This window comes from Spermophilus citellus (assembly GCF_964194105.1).
Source record: "Spermophilus citellus genome assembly, chromosome: 4".
NCBI classification, from domain to species: Eukaryota; Metazoa; Chordata; class Mammalia; order Rodentia; family Sciuridae; genus Spermophilus; species Spermophilus citellus.
In genome coordinates, this window is record NC_138185.1 from 68,529,185 (window position 1) to 68,549,596 (window position 20,412).

Here is a 20,412-nt window from a genome sequence, read left to right on the forward strand (position 1 = left end):
CTCCCTCCCTTCCTTTTTTTTTTTTTTTATACTAGGAATTGAACTCAGGGGTGCTCTACCACTGAGCTACATCTCCAGTCCTTTATACTTTTCATTTTGAGACACAGCCTTGCAAATTTGCTGAGGCTGGCCTTGAACTTGGGATCCTCCTGCCTCAGGCCTCCCAAATTGCTGGGATTTTATGTGTATGTCACTGCACCCAGCTACCAGTCATTTTTTTAAAATTTCCAAATTCTAAACTTCCAACTCCATGTCACCAAATACAAGTTCAAGACTCAAGTTTTTTAAGCAAATAATCATATTGAAAGGTGTAGTGTTGGTCCCTTTTATGTAAATTCCACTGGGCTTAAGTTAGTCAGTCTTACAGCCCACATACCAGGCTTCAGGGTTGTAGCCCAGTGACTGTGTCTAGCTCAGCCATTTTTGAAAGGGCTCCTTATGTCAAAGCTGCAGCTGTGGGGTGAAGAATAATAATCAGGAGTGGGAGCTGGGTGTGATGGTGCATGACTGTAATCCCAGTGGCTTGGGAGGCTGAGGCAGGAGGATCAAGAGTTCAAAGCCAGCCTCAGCAATTAAGCAAGAATGTGTCTCCGGGGCTGGGGATGTGGCTCAGTGGTTCAATCCCTGGTACCAAACAACAACAATTTTAACAACAACAACAACAACAATGATCAGGAAATCAGGATAGGCAGTGAGTAGGGAATCCACACACAGACCTGAGGTCAAACAATCGTGGGAAAGATGGTAATGGGACAGGATGTAAATAGTATAAATTTAACAATGTAAAAATATAAACTCGAAAAATTTGGGAGGGGAAGGAGCTAGGAAGTGGTGGTGAGCTCATTTCCTCCGCCTAAATTGCAGATTGTTGAGCAATGCCATCTACAGTTGAAACCTGTTGAAAGGACAAATCCATATAGCCACCTACTATTTTTTTTTCTTTTGAAGAAAGCATCTAGAAACATAAAAAGCAGCATAATTATTTGTGGCTTGGCAATTTCTTTAGTTTCATTTAGGTTTCCTTTTGTTCTATTTAATTTAAATACTTTTACTAAAAGGAGCATGTACTATAAGAGACCATTTTTGTAAAAACTTCCAGCCATCTGTCTGTCCTTTTCTCTGAATATATGCATAGAGAGGTGATGTTTCCATTGATGTTCTCTGAGTGGCAGTCATGATTATTTTGGGGGTGCTGGTTTTCTGGACCACTTAAAAATTTTGTTTTGGTACTATTCAGTATCACTTGCATTGCTTATAATGAGCATGCACTATTTAATAAAAGCAAAACTTTTTTTTTTCATGCTGGGGATTGAGCTCAGAGATTCATGCATACTAGGCAAGTGCTCTACCACTGAGCTACACTTCCAGCCAATCCTAATTTTTTAGAAAAGGCTTTGAGGGACTGGAGTAGAGCACTTGCCTAGCATGTGTGAGGCCCTGCGTTCAATCCCCGGTTAATGCTTAAAAAAAATTTAAAAAAATTAAAAATTAGGGCTGACTGAGGATGTGGCTTGGTGGTAGAGTGCTTGCCAAGAATACACAAGGGGCTGGAGGTGTGGCTCAGCGGTAGAGCACTTGCCTAGCATGTGAGAGGTGCTGGGGTCGATCCTCAGCTCCACATAAAAATAAATAAATTAATTAATTAAATAAGGATATTGTATCCAACTACAACTAAAAATATTAAAAAGAAAAAAAAAAAAAGAATGCACGAGACTGGATTCAATCCCTATTACCCCGCCCCCAGCAAATAGTAGTATGGCTGTGCACAAGGTTACACACCTGTAATTCCAGCTATTTTGGAGGCTAAGACCGAAGGAACACGTGTTTGAGACCAGCCTTTGCCATTTAGCAAGACCCTGTCTCAAAATAAAAGATAAAAGGGCTGGAGATGTAGCTCCATGTTAAGAGTCTCCCTGGGTTCTATCTCTAATATAGCAAAAAAGGAAAAAAATAATAAAAATAGAAGTTTAAAAAAATTAAAACATGGGGGCTGGGGTTGTGGCTCAAGCGGTAGCGCGCTCGCCTGGCATGCGTGCGGCCCGGGTTCGATTCTCAGCACCACATACCAACAAAGATGTTGTGTCCACCGAAAACTAAAAAAAAAAATAAATAAATATTGAAAAATTCTCTCTCTCTCTCTCCTCTCTCACTCTCTCTTGTAAAAAAAAAAAAAATTAAAACACATTTTTGGAGAAGCAAGGGAAAATGCACTCCTTTGGTAGGCCCATCTCACTAGTGCCAACTGCCTTGCCCAGAACAATACCCAGGGTGCAAGCTGAGCCTGCTCCATGGGATCATTTCCAGGCCTGCTCAGAGCCTTCCTCTGCAGGGTGAGGGGTACAGTTCATTTACTGGTGACCCAGTGGTAGAGATACTTGTTGACCAGGCAGAAGCCTCAAGGTGCACTTTTAAGTCTTGAGAATCAATGCTCTGGCAATTGGGAAGGAAGTGTCCAGAGGCCTTGGGAGTCAGTGCTCCCTGGGTTCAGGGCTGTGTGACTCCATTCTTCTGCTCCTCTGGCCTATTTCCTCATCTGAAAACTGATGGAGCCATCCTTGCCTGGCCTTACATTCATGCTGATGTGAGGGATGTGACTAGTGCAGTGCCAGATAGTCTGTAGTGGTCACTAAGGATACATAACAACTTTCTATCATCACATTATTCCACTTTCACCAATCCCTCTCTCAACCCCATTCAGTCTTAAGTTATGAGGGGAGGGTGGCTCTATCTGGTTGGTTTAGGGTCCAAAAGAGCCACTGCTATAGTCTCAGCTCCATCTAGTGTCCACATCAGGACACAGCTACACATAAGAACTTGCTGCAAATCTTAATTTCCACACTTGCATTGAGCACTCATTAAGCAAAAGGGACAAAAATAATATCAGTTTAAAAAATTCTTCCCAGTACTAAGCTTTGGGGTGTCAAAGCAGGTATTAGAATGTCTAAGGTTTTGTGTATACTGTCTTTGAAAGGATAACAGATTTATGCAACAAATAATAGTTAAATATTATAATAATTGACATTTGTTGAGCACTTCCAATGTGCTGAATAAATTCTAAGTGTTTGAATTGTGTAAGTTTGTTTCACCCTCAAAATGCCATGAAATGGGGCGCTTATTGTGCTATTTTAGACATAAGGCCACTGAGGAAAAGAGAGATTAAGTAAAAATTGTCACTTGGCTAACTCCCAAGGGAGGCAGAGGCTGCCCGGAGGAGCAGAAGATGAAGAGGGAGCTAGACAGAAAAAGAATGCGAGACCTGAGAGAGAGGATGGGGGTCTGGCATGGTCCACAGGGTCTCAGACTGGAGCTGAGAGGTGAAGAAGAAGTGTGGAGTGTGGTTTGCTTTCCATCTTGAGCAATCGGGTGGAAGCTGTGATCCCAGAGGGAGTATAAGTATAGGATCAATAGTCAGAAGATATTTATGGAGCATCTACTGCATGCCAGGTACTGGGATATAGGATTCAAGTACACAAGCATGGCCCCTGTCCTTGTAGATCTAAGCCCTATGGGGGAAGGCAGACATCAAAGGCTGCTGATGAATGCTTACTGTGTTATACAGATCTAAGCAGAAGGAAGGTGGGTGAAGTGTGGATGAGCCTGAGCTGACAGGCAATGGGGATTGGGGCTGGAGGTGAGGGTCACCACCTTGGAGGACTGGACAAGGTAGTTAGGGAAGGATGGTTGATCCAAAGAAGAAAAGATGGTGGAGAAGGAGGATGCGCTGAGGAAATGTATGCCCTGAGTGGTGGAACAAGAAGAAAAAGTTTATTGGAGTCTAAAGACAGGATTTGGTGGGAAAGGGAGTGGACAAAGGGTTCTTGTGTCAGTGAAGCATTGGGCAGGACAGGCACTGAAACTGGACAGAACTTGGACTGGGTCAGAGGAGTTCAGAATTGTGTTGGGCAGAGGGAGTTTGCAGATGGGGTGTAGTCAGGAAGGGACAAGAATGGAGTGGAACATGAGTTCCTCTTCCAGGAAAGGAAGGAAACAGCCTGTGGTCTGAAGAGAAGCTGAGGTGAGGACAGGGCTGTTTTCTGTTATAGGAAGGAGGAGACTGAGACATATTTAAGGGCTAGTGGGAAAGAGCTCTTGGAGAGAGCTAGGTAGAAGTCCTGGGAGAGGAAGGGGCAGAATGTCCTTGGAGGAAGATCAGATCAATGGTGAGAAACGAAAACACTGGTGAGGCAGAGGGATGAGGGGAGGAAGAAGTACAGTGGGGATAGGTTTGAGTAAGTTTATAGAGGAGAGGGAACCAAATGGGGAGCAGGCAGGAGGTGAGAAAGCTGGGCCTGCTTGGAGAGGACTTGCAGAGTTTGATGAAGGCCTGGAGGAGGGGGCGGGGTGCAGGTGCCTCAGTGGGCAGGAGATTGGATTAGTGGGCAGAGTGGGATTGCTGAGTTTTTCTGCAGGGAAAGGCCAAGGTATGGTGGGTCAGAGCAGGAGGTGGGTCCTGAGGGCATAATGGAAACCATTATAACCCAGTGGACCCCACTGGGAACAGGGAGGGGAGTCAGAAGAGGACAAACTAAGAGGAATAAGGGACAGAATTCACAGTAGGATCAACAAATGAGGTATGTGTGGGGACTAAAGCAGAAATGGGAGCCTGGGGAATTTGGGTCAGGGGTGGGATTTCATTTATTTATTTATTTATTTATTTATTTATTAGTTGTTGATGGACACAATACCTTTATTTGTGTGTGTGTGTGGTGCTGAGGCTTAAACCCAGTGCCTTCTACACACAAGGCAAGCACTCTACTACTGAGCTACAACCCCAGCTCCAGGGTGGGATTTCTGAGTAAGGCTTCAGGAATCACCTTTATGACCAGTGCCAGGCATGGCTGAGGCAGAAACTCTCAAGGAAATGAGGCTATCTGACTGGGGATGGCAGGCACGATGGGCAGAAAGTGTGGGGAAGATGGGTCCAGCCAGGTCCAGGTCAGAGCAGCTGGAGAAGAAGGGGAAAGACTTCCAGCAGAAGAAGGAGGGAGGTAAAAGTCTGAGCCACCTCCAGGGTGCCCTCTGTCCTTGGCACCCAGTTTCAAAGGAATGAGAATGTGTCATGTGAGAAGCTTCATACCAATTCACAGCATCTGAGGCAGGAGAAAAACACCAAATGCAGATACAACCTTATTGTGCTGCTTTTAATTACGAAAGATGTAAAATGATGCATTATAAAACTTGAAAGCTATTTTATACAAATTTCAATCTTTAAATATCATTTAACAATGGGCCCTGGGATCCAGGACACTGGCAGGAAGTCTGATTAGCTGCTGTGATGGTCCCATCCATGAAGAAATGGAGACACACTAGGAACCACCTGTGCATAAATCAGAGGAGCCACCAAGGGTTAGAACCGAAAATGTCTTCAAATATGCGCATGGACTTGGATACACAACATTTCAGCTCAGGTAATATACAGTAGACTCAGGAGAAAGGAAATAGGACAAAGGAGAATTGATTTTTGTTGTTGTTATTTTGTGTGTGTAGTGCTGGGGATTGAACCCAGGGCCTTGTGCATACAAGACAAGCACTCTACCAACTGAGCTATATCCCCAACCCAGAACTGATGATGATCTTGATCTGACCAAGAAAATTTTTCTCCTAACACCGTATGTCCTAAAAACCACAACCATACAGAAATTAAAAATGGAAACAAATAGGTTTTTAGTACTATGATTTTTAACTGCTAGTAAATGAGAGTAGTATGATTGATGTCTTGTGACAAAACTAAATATTCAAAAATAGTTTTGTTTTGTTTTTTTTTCTGAAGTCTATAGCTATTTCCAATGCTAAGGACCAAGGCTGGCTTGTTACAAAGGCAGCAGTGAGTGCAGGCTTACATGCTGAGGGGCAGGTAACACTGTCCCCGGTGTCCCTAATACCATCTAGGTAAGGCGGGCTTTATAATGCCCAGAATCTTCACAAGAAAAGACCAGACTGATGGAGCTAGGGCAGATTTAATTCAGTGCTAAACCACATTGTCCTCATTACTGACTTCCCCTGGGTGTCTACACTTCTACAGTAACCTAGAAAATGTCCCAGGGGCAGTGCAACTCATCCTGTGGGTCTTGGGGTCTCTGTTGCAAGGCAGGGCTGCTGTGTAACGTGAACTGGGACTCTGATGCCATGACTCCCATGAGTAAGGTACTATGCAAAGAGCGGATTACGTTGGGACCCCCCTTTCCTCAAATAACATACTCTTATGACATCTGTACCATTCTCTGTCTGAAAGGCAAGATCTGATTTGGGGGCCTTTGACGTAGGAGCTGGCTTCTATTAGCACACTGGGGTTTTGGGTAGCTTTACAACTGGAAGGCACTTTTATTTTAACAAAAAGTTACCCCCCTCTGAGATCTACATAAAGGGATTTAAAAGTTTAATTGGGAATAAGGCTTGCCAGGGGAGGCCAAGAGCCCCTTCCTGAAGCAGAAATCAGGCAAGGAAGACTTGGTTGGTTTCCTAATTTAACAGCAGATTCAGGGAAAATGGTAAAAACAGGAATTCTTGGGTTCCAAAGGTAGGTGGAGTGAAGGCACCATCAGGGTTGTTTGAAAAATCAGAGATAAGGCCAAGGATTGAGGTCTGGAGAACCACCCAGCCAGGGTCCTCTACCAGACTCTTCTTGCCATAGGCACAGAGGTGTCAGATTCAGACCTCCTTGTGTAGTCTTAATTCTTCGGGTGGGAGCAGTCCAAGCAAAGGTTCTAGCATCTTATCCCTTCTCCAGGGCTTTCTTCCTCCCCATGCTGTCTTCTCATTGCTTAGCTCTTCCCTTTCAGTGCTCTGTGGGCAACGACATGTTTTCCGTTCAGGGGCTAAGTTAGAGGAGGCAGATGGAAATATGATCAAACCATTTTATGATAAGGTATTAATGAATAACCATGAACCAAAATTTCATTTACTATAAAATTACTTCTTCTACCTCAAAGCATGTTTGAAGTCATTTACAGAAAAGCATGGATCTGAGAGGGAAGATCTTTTGAGGTGGAGGCCTAGTCAGGATCCCTTAGGTACCAGCACTTGGGGGCCTTGCCACCTATCTGCTATGGAGCATGATCCCAAGTCTAGTGGTAGATTTGGTCACCTAGTGTTAAAAGCATATTAAAGTGCATGCTTAACTTAAGCATAGGCACAAGCATTAGAACAGCTAAAGCTCTGAAAAGATTTGGTAGGGAGTGGGATAGCTATAGATTAGACTGCCTTACAGCATGGCAGATCTGTTCATTCATTCATTCATGCACACGAACACACATGTGTGTATTCAATACACAGTCATGAGGCACTTATTCCATGCCAGGCACTTTTTGGGTACTATGGGTTAAATAAGGAATAAGGCACAGCCCCTGCCCTCTAGGAGCTTATGGTCTAGACCCACAGAGAAGCCACTCTGGGGAGGACAGGGAAATTCAGTTTCTGGGTGAGTGAAAGAACCTCCATCTGCTCCTTCCAGTTGGTGTGTAGGGAGAACTGTGCTTGTCTGGAGTTTGTCTGGAGGTCATCCTGTGTCTGAGATACCTACAGTCCCCTCTCTTTCTTGCCCAGTCTCCAGGAAGGAGCATGTTCTACTCAGGCTCATCCATTACCAGGGATCTTTTTTCAGTGATTGAATAAAATAGTCTTCCTTTCCCTCCTGTCCATAAGGAAAAGGTGTATTGAAGCAGCAGTAAAGAGATTACAAACTGGGATAAAAACTAGCAGTTGGTTTGCTGAACTCAAGCCTGTCCTTGGACTTGTGGTTAAACTTCTTCATATTATAAGTAAGGCATCTGAGAGAAACATGGCTCTTGCCTAAGCCCTGGAATGTCCTCCAGCTGGAGGGTGCCTGGCCTTAACAGCCAGATCGAAGAGGGCATTGTGGTGCTTTGGTACCGTTGCACAATGCTGAGCCAATGCTATGGGCCCACAGCTTCGGCCTGCCTCCGGTGTCTTCAGTCCCATGTCCTGTCTTCAGTGTTGATTGAGATCAGTGGTTCTGAGCACTACATGACACTACTGAGGCCCCCCATTACATGATATTTTCTACTTTTACGTATTGACCAACTAAATGGCCAATAAAAAGATGGAGGGGTCACAGGATGAGCTTTCCAGTTCACTGGAAGCTCTAAAGCAGCCTGCCTGCAGCAGCACAACTTGTGCCACAGGCTTTGGAGGCAGGACATAGCTGTGTCTAGAAAAAGCCATGGAGTCTGAAACTGAACCTCAGCTGAAAGCCTGGAACCATGGGGTTGATTCCTTCCATGTCGAGATAACTAAAGTCCAGGGTGTTCATTGGCTCCATTCTATTTTGCTTTGTTTTGGCTGTTTCAGGGATTTTCCTGTTCTGGTGCTTTCTGCTCAGAGTCGGTCAGCTCGAAATGTCTCTTCCACAGAGGGGTCCAGCAGACCCATGCTGGAGTCACTCAACATGCTGAGTCCGTCCAGGCTCAGGGGTTCAATTTGGAGCTCCTCTTCCAATGGAAATGGAGTGTCCACATTCAGGCTGACCTCAGGCATGCCTGCTAGCGCACTGCTCAGGTCTTTGAACAGGCTGGTGCTTGAATCTTCTGCAAGGAGCAGCGAGAGAGGAAAAGAGTGCTGTTTAGGAGGCGTGAAAGCCCCAGGCTACTAGGAGAAGAACTGAAAATAATCCCCAAAATGTTATCCTACCAACTTCCCAGCTAGGACATTAAACACCCATGTACCCATCATTTATAGGACCACACCTCTTGCCCTAGAATCAACATTCTTTGTTTTGGTACTAGGAATCGAATCCAAGTTGCACTATTACTGAACTAATCCCCAGTCCTTTATATTTTATTGGAAACAAGGTCTAAATTGGCCTCAAACTTGCAATCCCCTGCCTTGGAATTACAGGTATATGTCACTATACCCAGCTTGGAATTGACATTCTTCTTCTTCTTTTTTTTTTTTGGTACTGGGGATTGAACTCAGGGACATTCAACCACTAAGTCATATCACCAGTCCCCTTTTTTGTATTTTATTTAGAGATAGGGTCTCGCTGAGTTGCTTAGGGCCTCACTAAGTTACGGAGGCTGGCTTTGAATTTGTGATCCTTCTGCCTCAGCCTCCCAAGTTGCTGGGATTACAGATGTGCACCAACGCACCCGGCTCGGAACTGACATTCTCAACAGTTCCACAACTGGCAATTTTTGCAGTTTTCTCCTTTACAAGGGTTGTCAATCAGCTGAGACTACATATTTCTGAAAAGTTTTGACCAGTAGGCCCTTTCCCTACTCTCTCACAAGGTCTGGGGCTGAACACCTGCATCTCCAAAAGTAAAGCTGGGCCAGGGGATTTTTGTTTTTTGCTTTATCTAATGTTAAATGGCTTAAACTATCTGTAAAAACCCAGCAAAGTGACATCAGTGTAGAAGCTGAGGGGTGGCTCACACTCACCTGTCAGGATTGTGTTGGGGAAGTTCCCGCAGTTGGAATATAGGTTAGGTCTCAAATGAAATGACTCCGGTTGTTCTCGATGACTTTGTTGCACCAGGGGCACCTGAAAGCATCAAAGGTCACATTGTGAGGAAGAATCTCTGCTTCTCTGAGAGAGGGAACAGTGTGATGTGCTCCCAGAACAGCACCAGACATGCAAACTGACTCATAGTCCTTCTTTCTAGGATCCCAGAGCGCTCTGCTGACATCCTAATTAATGTAGGCATACTATTTTTTTAACAATAACTTTATTTATTTATTTATTTGGTGCTGAGGATCAAACCCAGTGCCTCATGTGTGCTAGTCAAATGCTCTACCACTGAACCATAACCCAAGCCCAAAGGCAGACTATTCTTGTCAGGTAGGCAGACCCTGCAGTGGTGGATGGATTCCTGAGGCCCACATTGTGGGTGACTTATTCCTAACCACAACTGCCCAGCCCATTATATAATTCCAAGAGATACCAACAGTCATGGTTTCTGCAGCACCTCTGGGTCTGACACCCCTTCTCTTCATCCTAACAAAGGCTTTTGTAAACTGCCATTGGTGGAAACCCTTCAAAAGCTTCATCTGTAACCAAGGAAGTAATGTTCTCCTTATCTCACTGGGTTCTGGAAAAATGAGAAAATGAAAGCCTTTCCCTTTCACATGGAGAAGGAGGGAACTTAGGCCATTGCCTCTCTATGATAAAACCTCTGTGAGGATTGGTTAAAATTAGGATCTACTTTAGGTACCTTTCCTAAAATTAATTTTCCAAATCATTTCTTAAAATGTCTCAAAAGGAGTTTCCATCGTTTCAGGAAAATGTTGATTCTTACCTATACTGAAATGGACTGTTTAGAAAACAGGGAGACAGAGTTGGGGTGTAGTGCAATGGTAGAGCACTTTCTTGGCCCTGGAGTCAATCCCTAGAACCATCAAAATAACCAACAAACCCCCAAAACAGAAAGGCAGGGACTACTGGTTCTTTCCAGACTTCACCATGGCCTACCTGGGAAATAGCTATCTTTGTTTTATTAAGTTCTGGAAACTGCTTAACTCTTCCTTTACTCCTTAATCCATCCTGGAGCCTAGCCTGATCCATACTTTCCGAACATTAAAAAATCTAGGAATACTAAAAATGATCACGGAGAGGGGCTAGGATTGTGGCTCAGCGGTACAGCGCTCACCTAGTATGGACGGGACCTGGGTTTGATCCTCAGCACCACATAAAAATAAAGGCATTGTGTTGTGTCCATCTACACCTAAAAAAAAAATGTTCACTGAGAGGGAGAGTCAAAAAAGTGGCTGAGGCACCGGGGTTGTGGCTCAGTGGTAGAGTGCACATGTGAGGCCCTGGGTTCGATCCTCAGTACCACATAAAAATAAATAAAATAAAGATATTGTATCCATTTACAACTACAAAAAAAACTTTAAAAAAATTTTTTTTAAAAAAGTGGCTGAATAAAAACATCTTACAGAGGAACTATCCCCCACTCTATCCCTGGACTGGGCTTGCCTAATGTGGTCACTTACAGTGCTGGGTGTTCCAATCAGGCCTGTAGGCACATTGCTATGCCACTTTCTAAGTCTATTATTGGAGCCAGGTGCTGCCTCTCCTTGTGCCTCAATTTCCTTAACATGAGATCAATCAGTAGCTATGGTCCTTTCCAGTATTACTGATTCAATAACCCTGCTGTGACTACAGTGTAATCAAGTCTCTGGAACTTGAACTTTTTTTTTTTTTTTCCTGTGGAGCTAGAGATAGAATCCAGGGCCCTGCAAATGCTAGAAAAGGACCCTACCACTGAGCTACATCCCCATCCCCAAGTCTCTGGCACTTGTTCCTCTGCTGAGTCCTGACACTGAAAAAGTAGTCAGCATCAGCATTCTACGGTGAGGGAAGGTTCCAGAGTCTTGTAGCCACAGAACACATCTGAAACCAGGGAAAGCAAGTATCACATTTATTTGGTTGTGGGGTCTACACATCGGATAGCCTAAATCATGCCATTTATTTACCAAGGAAGGGAGATGCAGGGTGTGATCACCTACCTGTTGAGGAAAGGCTGAGCCTGGCCTCACAGACTGCTGGTCAAAGCCCACATCTGGGAAGAAGTTGGTCAAAGACGAGCCCTTCAGGGAATAAGGAGGTGACCATTTAGCTTGGAACTCAGAACAAAATACTCATTCCCTCCTCACCAATATTTCTGGCAAGGACCTACCTGGGAAGTGAGAAGCTGGAAGTCCGATTGTGGCAGGGATGAGGCTGCCTGGGGCTGCTGGGCAGGGGGCTCTTGAGTGTGGGGCTGCTGTAGGAGAGGCTGGGTGAGCTCCTGGGGTGTGGGGTAAGGGGGTGGTGGGGATACTTGAGCTTGAGCTTCTGTGGGCAAGAAGGAAAGTGGGCTTCGCTCTGAGGACACCATCTAGAAAACACACAAACAATGGCTTGAATTAGCTTCTGAGTTCTAGCAGTCAGTCCTTTGGGATTAGGAAATGTCAAGACGAGAGAAAAGTCTGAGATTGTCCTCACATAGCATTCTATGCCCTGCTGTGAAAAGCCTGTTCCTGATCCCTCAAGTATAACATCAACTGTTTTTTTTTAAAGTGCTAGGGTACATGTGTGGGCTTCACACGTACAAGCAAGCACTGTACCATGGAGTAAATTCCCAGTCTTCCAAGTGTAACTCAAATCTTCTCCACAAAGCATTACCCATTCAATGACATTTCTATTGTCTTAAAAGATAAACAAGAAAGAATACAGTGAATTTAACCAATTTTCTCTTTGCTTTCTCTATGAAAATTATGTTTTGTATTTAATGCTACCTTCTAGTTGAAGATAGAAGGTTGAAAAAGGCACTTAGCTAAGCTGTCTTCCAAACCCGTACTAAGTCAAAACTAAACAATAAACATTAAACATCAACAAAACAATAATAAACAACACTAAAATGATAAATAACACAGGAGAGAAGAAAATGGCAAGAAAATTTGGAAAACAGCTGAGTGAGAAAGTCAAATGCTGAGCTGGCAGTGGGGAAAAAAGTGAGAGGTGATTTAATTTACATCACCAAATTCTTGAACAGCTCTGGAGCTGGGGACAGCAGGAAGCAGGAGGTGAAGCTCTGCCAGGAGGGTCTGGACAAAATTTCTATAAGGGGCAGAACTCTCACCTTACAGCCCCCCACCATGGCCTTCCTGCCACTTGCTAGGAGATTGGAGGGCTGGCCTCTGGAGAGAGTGAGGGTAGGGGACCCTAGAAGGTGAGGCTTTCTACTAAAAACACAGGGATTGAGAAACATCTCACCATCAGATCTTGAAACCTGTGCCTTCCTTTCCCAGATCGGTCCTCAGGATGCTAGAATCTAGACATGCCCTCGTGTCACCAGCCAAGAGAAAACCCAAAACTTAAGACATCAGAAGTTCCCCAGGGAAATGGCTGAGTTGGACCTCTCTATGATAAGGCACAATCAAGCTTACCCATCTACACATAGCTGCCAGTCAGCTTTTCTGTGCTATGTCCTTAACCATGAGCAGAGCCCAAGAACTATAAGGCCATGAGAGAAGCAACTGGAATGACAGAGACCAAGGTAGATACAGAGGGAGAGAAACCTAGGGAGACCAGGAGAAGTGGTTATGAAGAAACAAAATCATCACTATCATATTTAAGTTATTAAAAAATCCTTATCTGTTAAAGACATATATATTGAAATATTTTTTTAAAGAGAGATTGAGAGAGGGAGAGAGAGAGAGAGAGAGAGACAGACAGAGAGAGAGAGAGAGAGAGAGAGAGAGAGAGAGAGAGAGAATTTTAATATTTATTTTTTAGTTTTTGGCGGACACAACATCTTTGTTTGTATGTGGTGCTGAGGATCGAACCCGGGCCGCACGCATGCCAGGCGAGCGCACTACCACTTGAGCCACATCCCCAACCTCTATATTGAAATATTTATGATGTATGCCTATATACATTTTTTGGGGTAGGTCTGGGGTTTGAGCCCAGGGGCACTCTACCACTGAGCAACATCCCCAGTCCTTCTTTTTTTTTTTTTTTTAATATTTTGGTTTTAGTTGGAGATGGACACACAATATCTTTATTTATTTGTATGTGGTGCTGAGGATCGAACCCAGTGCTTTCCACATGCTAGGAAAGTGCAATACCGCTGAGTTACAACCTCAGCCCCACACTCCCAGCCCTTTTTACTTTTTTATGTTGAGATACTGTCTTACAAAGTTGCCAAGGTTGGCCTCGAATTTGCTGTCCTCCTGCCTCAACCTCCTGAGTCTCTGGGATTGTAGACTTCTGTGCCTGGCTCTATATCTATTTTTTTTTTAAATAGAGATGTTGATAAAACAAGATAATAATGTTGACTGAGGCTGGATGATGAGTATAGGAGGATTCATTATATTAAGTTCTCTACTTAATTGCAATTTGGAAAACAATCCCATCATAAAAAATAAAAATAAAAGAAACTGAAACAAAACTACCACTAAAAACCTCAAAGACATGAAAGATGATGTTGCATTCATAGAACAGGTTATGATGCTATATATAAAAAAGGAACATTCAGAGAACAAAAAAGAACTCTTGTGAATTTAAAAATGAAAGCAGAAACGAAAAACGAGTATTAAGAAACTCTTCCAGAAAGCAGAGCAAAACAAAAATGTAAGAATGTAAGGGGGGAAAAAAAGGAAAGAAAAGAAAAAGGGGGGAGGAGAGAGAAGAAAATATAAGGAGTAAAAGAGGAAAATGAAGTGTGATAGTCATACAATAGGAGTTCTAGACAGAACAGAAAACTAAAGGGAAGAAATAATTGAAGAAATAACTAAAAAAAATTTTCCAGAAATAAATGTTTCCAGACTAAAGTAACCTGACAAACACTTAGTCTCATGCATGCCACAATATCTTGAAGTTTTAGAGCACTGAGGACAAAAGACCTGGCAGGGGAGGAAAAAAAGGAAATTTGAAGTATTAAGACTCAGAGTGGAATTAGCAACTCTCAGTAGCAACTCTAAATAAAAACTGAACAGCAATGAATCAACAACTTCAAAATTCCAGGGGAAAACTATTTCAAATTCAGAATTCTATATCCAACCAAATTAATTAAATGTCAAGCAGAATAAAGTTTTTTTTTTTCTTTTTGGTACCAGGGATTGTACTTGGGGCACTTGACTACCGAGCCATATCCCCAGCCCTATTTTGTATTTTATTTACAGACAGAATCTCACTGAGTTTCTGAGGCTGGCTTTCAACTTGTAACCCTCCTGCCTCAGCTTCCTGAGCTGCTGGGATTACAGGCATGAGTCACTGCGCCCCAGCAAAATAAACACATTTTAAGTTAGGCAAAGTCACATGCACTCTTTCTTATAAAGCTAATAGAGGATTTACTTTTAAATTTTTTGAGAGGAGAGTCACTTAACTGCAAGAATTTGGAGCTGAATTAGTAATGCATACACAGAAAACCAGACTAACAACAATAATAAGTCATATATTTATTAACTCCCAAAGGAAAAGGAAATGTTCATTTTATTTCATAGTATACTATATGGTTTGGTTCTGACTACATTAGAAACACTAAACACTGAGTATTATTTTAACCATAGTTATAATAAATGAGAAGGGTAAGTAGTGTGTGTGTTGGGGGAAGATGAGGTTGTAAGAGAGTTGAAAGAGAACTAAGTCCTAATCTTTAAGAGTAAAATGTCACTAGATAATACCTAATACCAAAAATTTAGAACAAAATAAGGATGAAATAACATGGTCATACCAAAGAGATTAGCTAATATGGTTGAAAGTAGTAATTTTAAGCAGCCATCTCTAAGCAGTGAAAAATATAGTTAATGGGAAAGGAGAAAAGACAGCTGTTATTTCATAACAAGTTCTTTAAAACTATTTGCCTTTTAAATCATGGGCATGAATAATATCACTTTAAAAAATCTAAATATTAATCAAATGAAAGCAGTAAGAAGATTACCTTTATGTCCTAGAAAATAATCCTGCAAAATAAGACTAAAGGCAATCCAATAACAAGCACAGAATCTTCAAAAAACAGTTACAAAACAGCCTTTTTCCTTCCTTAAAATGGGATTACTCATATAGTCAAGGTCCCATAGCCAGTAACTGGTAAAGAGTGACTAATATGATCTTCTAACTTCTTCCCGTGTATTCTATCAACTCCTCCTTGCTAAACCATTATTCATTTACAGTGAAGTGGTGAGTAGTTAATGATGTTATAATGTATCTAAGGTGTGACCAATAGGTTAAAAATATATTCATTGATGGTTACTGTAAGGAGAACCACCCTAAGAGTTTAGAAAGAAAACAAAGTCAACAGTCAAAATGTGACATTTCAACTCCTGTATTTCTATAACAGGCTGTGACTTCAAAATGTGCCTCTTTCTAAACAGAATTTTTTTAAGTCCTTTTATAGAGCTGTAGTCCTCACTACATCTAGTATTTCACGAACAATAAAAGTATTGTTTCTCAAAATCTGTAGTTGTAATTAGGGAAGAGGTCTAATCCCATATTGAAGCTTCGGGAAGGTTTTAAGTGTTTTCATTGGCTCTCCCCTGTGGCTTAATGTATTTAAACAGTCAATAATTGATTTTCCATACCAAATTTGAAATCCTAACCTGGTTTCCTTTAGCTGTCTCAGACATATCTGGACTGTATTCTCTATACCTTACCCTTTCCCTAACACAAAATTCATGAGTTAGTAACTGAAAATTGTTCAATATATGCTTAGGAGTAATCAACACAGTAAATCTGCTATTATACAGTCATTAATGCCTTCTGAATTATTCACACTTGTGTTCTCTCTCCTTTCACATATAAGAATGAACTGTGCATTTGAGATCTCATAGATGCTTGGACCTAATCCAAAATTGCGTAGAGAAAGCAAGCAGCTCCTAGATACTTCAGCCTGTTGTGCTGTAGTTTGTCTGTCTTTTTTTTTTTTTTTTTTTTTTTTTTTACCTGGGAGGCAGGATATGGGTTCAGTGGGCTGGTTGAAGAGAGCTGTCTGCTGAAACCTTGATGTGCTTCAGGGCCAGGAGAAAGTGTGAGAGGGCTGACGGGAGGCTGCCTGCGCCGAGAAGGGCCACTTAGGTTTGTGGTGGGGAGAGATGGGTTGCTAAGGGAAAATAATCGGAGCGAAGGGTGAAGAGCAGACGCGTTGGCAACTGATGTCTGTGGGTGGCTATTTAGGGAAGAGGAAAGCGCGATCTTATTGAGCGTGGCTTGAATGGAGGGGTTACTCCGAGAACTCTGGAGACCTGGAAGACAACAAATTCACAAGTTACTTGTTGTAATTTCAGACCAAATCTTTTGTTTTCCAAAGATGAAAGTTTTCTTCCCACTCTCTAGGTGTGATGATGATTTTGAATGTGATGACATTATATTACCAGAAATGTTTCAGATGTACCAATGACAAGGAAAAAATGCACCCATAGTTAAGAGGGTGCTTATCTAGCATGAGCAAGAAGAGAATTTTTCCAAAGAGGAATGAGACCTTGCAAACAACTGCTGGGAGAGCAAGACTAGGTAAGGAGAGGGGGTCGGAGGTGAAGGTTCAGTGTGCTCAGCTCCAATCTAGGGCCTGGAGACTAGGGCTGTACAACAAATGCTGTTTAGAGTCCTTAAATGCCTCTGTCTTGGGCACACTCCCTGGATCTTCTGCTGCCTTTGGATAACTTCCTTTCACTGAAAGCTGTGGCTCTCAAGAAGTCTTCCCATTGCTCTCAGGAGTCAGGAAGGGACACTCCCCCATATCTCCCTTTCTAGGGTCTCTCTCTCTTTGTTTTTCAGGCTTCTGGGAAATTGTTCGTCATAGTCTGAATTCAGGGAAAGGAAAGTTTTGCTGGTCCCGTGTTTCTTTTTTCAGGGAGGGCGAATCTTAGCATGAACAAGGCAGTTTGGGAAAAGTGTTTCCATAGCACAGGCTGCTAGTCATGAGCTCCATAAAATCAGAGACCCTATCCTATGCCCTGCTGGCTCCTTAGCACCTGGCAGGGCTCTAGTCTGGAGCAGTTTCACTCCATGAATGAAAAATGCCACTGTTGCTGCATATATCTCAACTGGCAATATCTATGTTTTAAGCTTCAGCCCATCATTCTTGTGCCAGCAGTTGAGGTGACCAAAACTGTGTGTTGTTTTGTGTTGGTAAAAAGTGAAGTGTTTGATAAAAGTTGGAAACGAACTCAGGCATTTTAGCTAGCAAAATTATTTTTTAAAGATAGGAATTTGACTGATAAAATCCAGATCATTATTCCACCACTCAACAATGCATGAAAAGGTCACAGATTGGGTTAGCTCAGGTAATAATTAGAGCTAAAGATTTGAATTTATATTTTAAAAAATAGTCAATTTGAAAAAAGCTCAAACATCTTTTAAAAATGTGTACCATGCATTTAAATATTTTTAAAATTTTTATTTGTTCTTTTTTTATAAATTTTTTTTTAGTTGTAGATGGACACAATATCTTTGTTTTATTTATTTACTTTTATGTGGTGCTGAGGATCGAACCCAATGCCTCACGCATGGGAGGCAAGTGCTCTACAATCGAGCTACAATCCCAACCCTATTTGTTCTTTTTAGTTATATATGACAGTAGAATCTATTTTGATGTTTACACAAACATGGAATATCTTATTCTAATTAGGATCCCAGTCTTGTGGATGTACATGATGGTGAGATTCACTGTGGTGTATTCACTGTGGTATACCATGCATTTTAAGGAGTATATAGAAACTATAAAAATTTGACACTAGTTCTGTTGTGTTCTGGAAAAAAAAAATGAGGCTTTTTCTTTTTTCTTTTTTTTGGTAGTGGGGATTGAACCCAGGGGTGCCTTACCACTGAGCTACATCCCTAGTCATTTTATTTTGAAACAGGGTCTTGTTAAGTTGCTGAAGCTGGCCTTGAACTTATGATTCTCCCGCCTCGGCCTCCTAAGTCGCTGGGATGACATGATGCTTTTTCTGAGGATAACAGCCTATGATTAAACATGAGATTTTCAGCTTGAAGCAAAGCATCGAAACTTATTCTAAAAAACTCCAGCTTCCTCAAAACCCAGGGCAATTACGGGTGATGTTGTTGCTTTATTTCCATGACCCTGGATATCCTTGTTCACTGAGAATTCACCCCAAAATAATTTCTTAATACACAAATCCTAAAGATTTTGAGAGCTTCTATTACGAAATAAATTAAGTAACCTCAGAACCGAGAGGCGGGGCTCTTTTCTTAAAAAAGCAGCATGGGGGCTGGGGTTGTGGTTCAGTGGCAGAGCGCTTGCCTAGCATGTGTAAGGCACTGGGTTCGATTCTCAGCACCATGTAGCAATAAATAAAATAAAGGTCCATTGAAAACTGAAAAAAAAAAAAATTCGGGCTGGGGATGTAGTCAAGCGGTAGCGAGCCCGCCTGGCATGCATGCGGCCCTCCCTGGGTTCGATCCTCAGCACCACATACAAACAAAGATGTTGTGTCTGCCGAAAACTAAAAAATAAAATATTAAAAAGTTCTCTCTCTCTCTCTTTAAAAAAAAAAAAAAGCAGCATGGGCCCCTCAGAACACATTCCCTGAAACACTTTGGATCTTTTTTTTTTAAATTTATTTTTTAGTTGGACACAATATCTTTATTTATTTATTTTTATGTGGTGCTGAGGATCAAACCCAGGGCCTCGCATGTGCTAGGCGAGTGCTCTACCGCTGAGCCACAACCCCAGCCCCCGTACTTAAGTACTTAAGTACTTAAGTAGTGCCATGTGGCTTGGCCACTTAACTTTACATTAGATTTGCCCATACATGACTGACTTGATTTCTAAAACTTAAAACCCAGAATCAGTATATGAAAGACTTGTTTTCCCAGTACTGGAAATTAAACCCAGGAGTGCTCTACCACTGAGCTACATCCTTAGCCCTTTTTTTCCTTGCTTTTTAAAAAAAATTCTAATTTGTTATATATGACATCCTCAGCTCTTTTTACTTTTTATTTTGAGACAAGGTCTGGCTAAGTTTCTGAGGCTGGCCTCAAACTTGCCATCTTCCTGCCTCAGTCTTCAGAGTAGCTGGGATTACAGGCATGTGCCACTACACTTGGCTCAAGACTCACTTATTACTTTTTTTCAAGACTAACATTATTATTATTATTAATATTTATTTTTTAGTTTTCAGTGGACACAACATCTTTTTTTTTTAAAAAAGATAGAGTGAGAGAGGGGAGAGAGAGAGAGAGAGAGAGAGAGAGAGAGAATTTTTTAATATTTATTTTCTAGTTCTCGGCAGACACAACATCTTTGTTGGTATGTGGTGCTGAGGATCGAACCGGGCCGCACGCATGCCAGGCGAGCGCGCTACCACTTGCGCCACATCCCCAGCCCCGACACAACATCTTTATTTCATTTTATATGGTGCTGAGGATCAAACCCAGTGCCCTGCGCATGCCAGGTGAACGCGTTACCACTTGAGCCATATCCCCAGCCCAAGATTAACTTATTATTAAAGATAAGGGCTGCACTGTACTGCTGAGAATAGGAGGGGTTCAAATCTTCCCTAGACACTGACAAAAGTATCTGCAGGTTCTAGAAAATGTAGTCAGGTTTTGACACCAGGCCTGAGCCGTGGGCAACAACCCATGCAGTAATACCCAAGCCACATTATGGACAGCATTTTTAAAAAATATTATTTTTTAGTTTTAGGTGGACACAATATCTTTATTTTACATTTATGTGGTGCTGAGGATCAAATCCAGTGCCTTGTGCATGCTAGGTGAGCGCTCTACCACTGAGCCACAACCCCAGCCCTATGGGCAGCATTTTAATACAGCTAATGCCATATCTTTAAGCACTTCTAAAAATTTTGAACTGTAGATTTCTATTTAATATACACATACTGAGTATAAATAATTCTATCATATCCACTGTAAATTTTCTAAAATTCAAATACTCTCTTTTGAAATCCAAATAGAAATTGGAAGAATCAATAGAGATAGATTAAATGATAAAAC

The 20,412-nt window shown here is 42.1% G+C and overlaps 1 protein-coding gene across 2 annotated transcripts in view; it reads right to left on the reverse strand.

Annotated features, from left to right (window-relative positions):
- Nucleotides 1-5,122: 5,122 nt before the first annotated feature.
- The window catches only part of CRTC3 (CREB regulated transcription coactivator 3), a 106,551-nt gene continuing 91,261 nt past the window's right edge, over nucleotides 5,123-20,412 (reverse strand). Inside the window, exons 11-15 of one of the 2 annotated variants that reach the window (XM_081290866.1) lie at nucleotides 16,384-16,682; nucleotides 11,636-11,836; nucleotides 11,466-11,546; nucleotides 9,396-9,498; nucleotides 5,123-6,815 (exon numbers count right to left, since the gene is read on the reverse strand). In XM_081290866.1, the coding sequence (XP_081146992.1) occupies nucleotides 6,649-6,815; nucleotides 9,396-9,498; nucleotides 11,466-11,546; nucleotides 11,636-11,836; nucleotides 16,384-16,682 (851 nt within the window). In that variant the 3' untranslated portion in view covers nucleotides 5,123-6,648. Of the gene's footprint in view, nucleotides 8,544-9,395; nucleotides 9,499-11,465; nucleotides 11,547-11,635; nucleotides 11,837-16,383; nucleotides 16,683-20,412 lie in introns of both variants that reach the window. The other variant, XM_081290865.1, reaches the window with a different exon arrangement.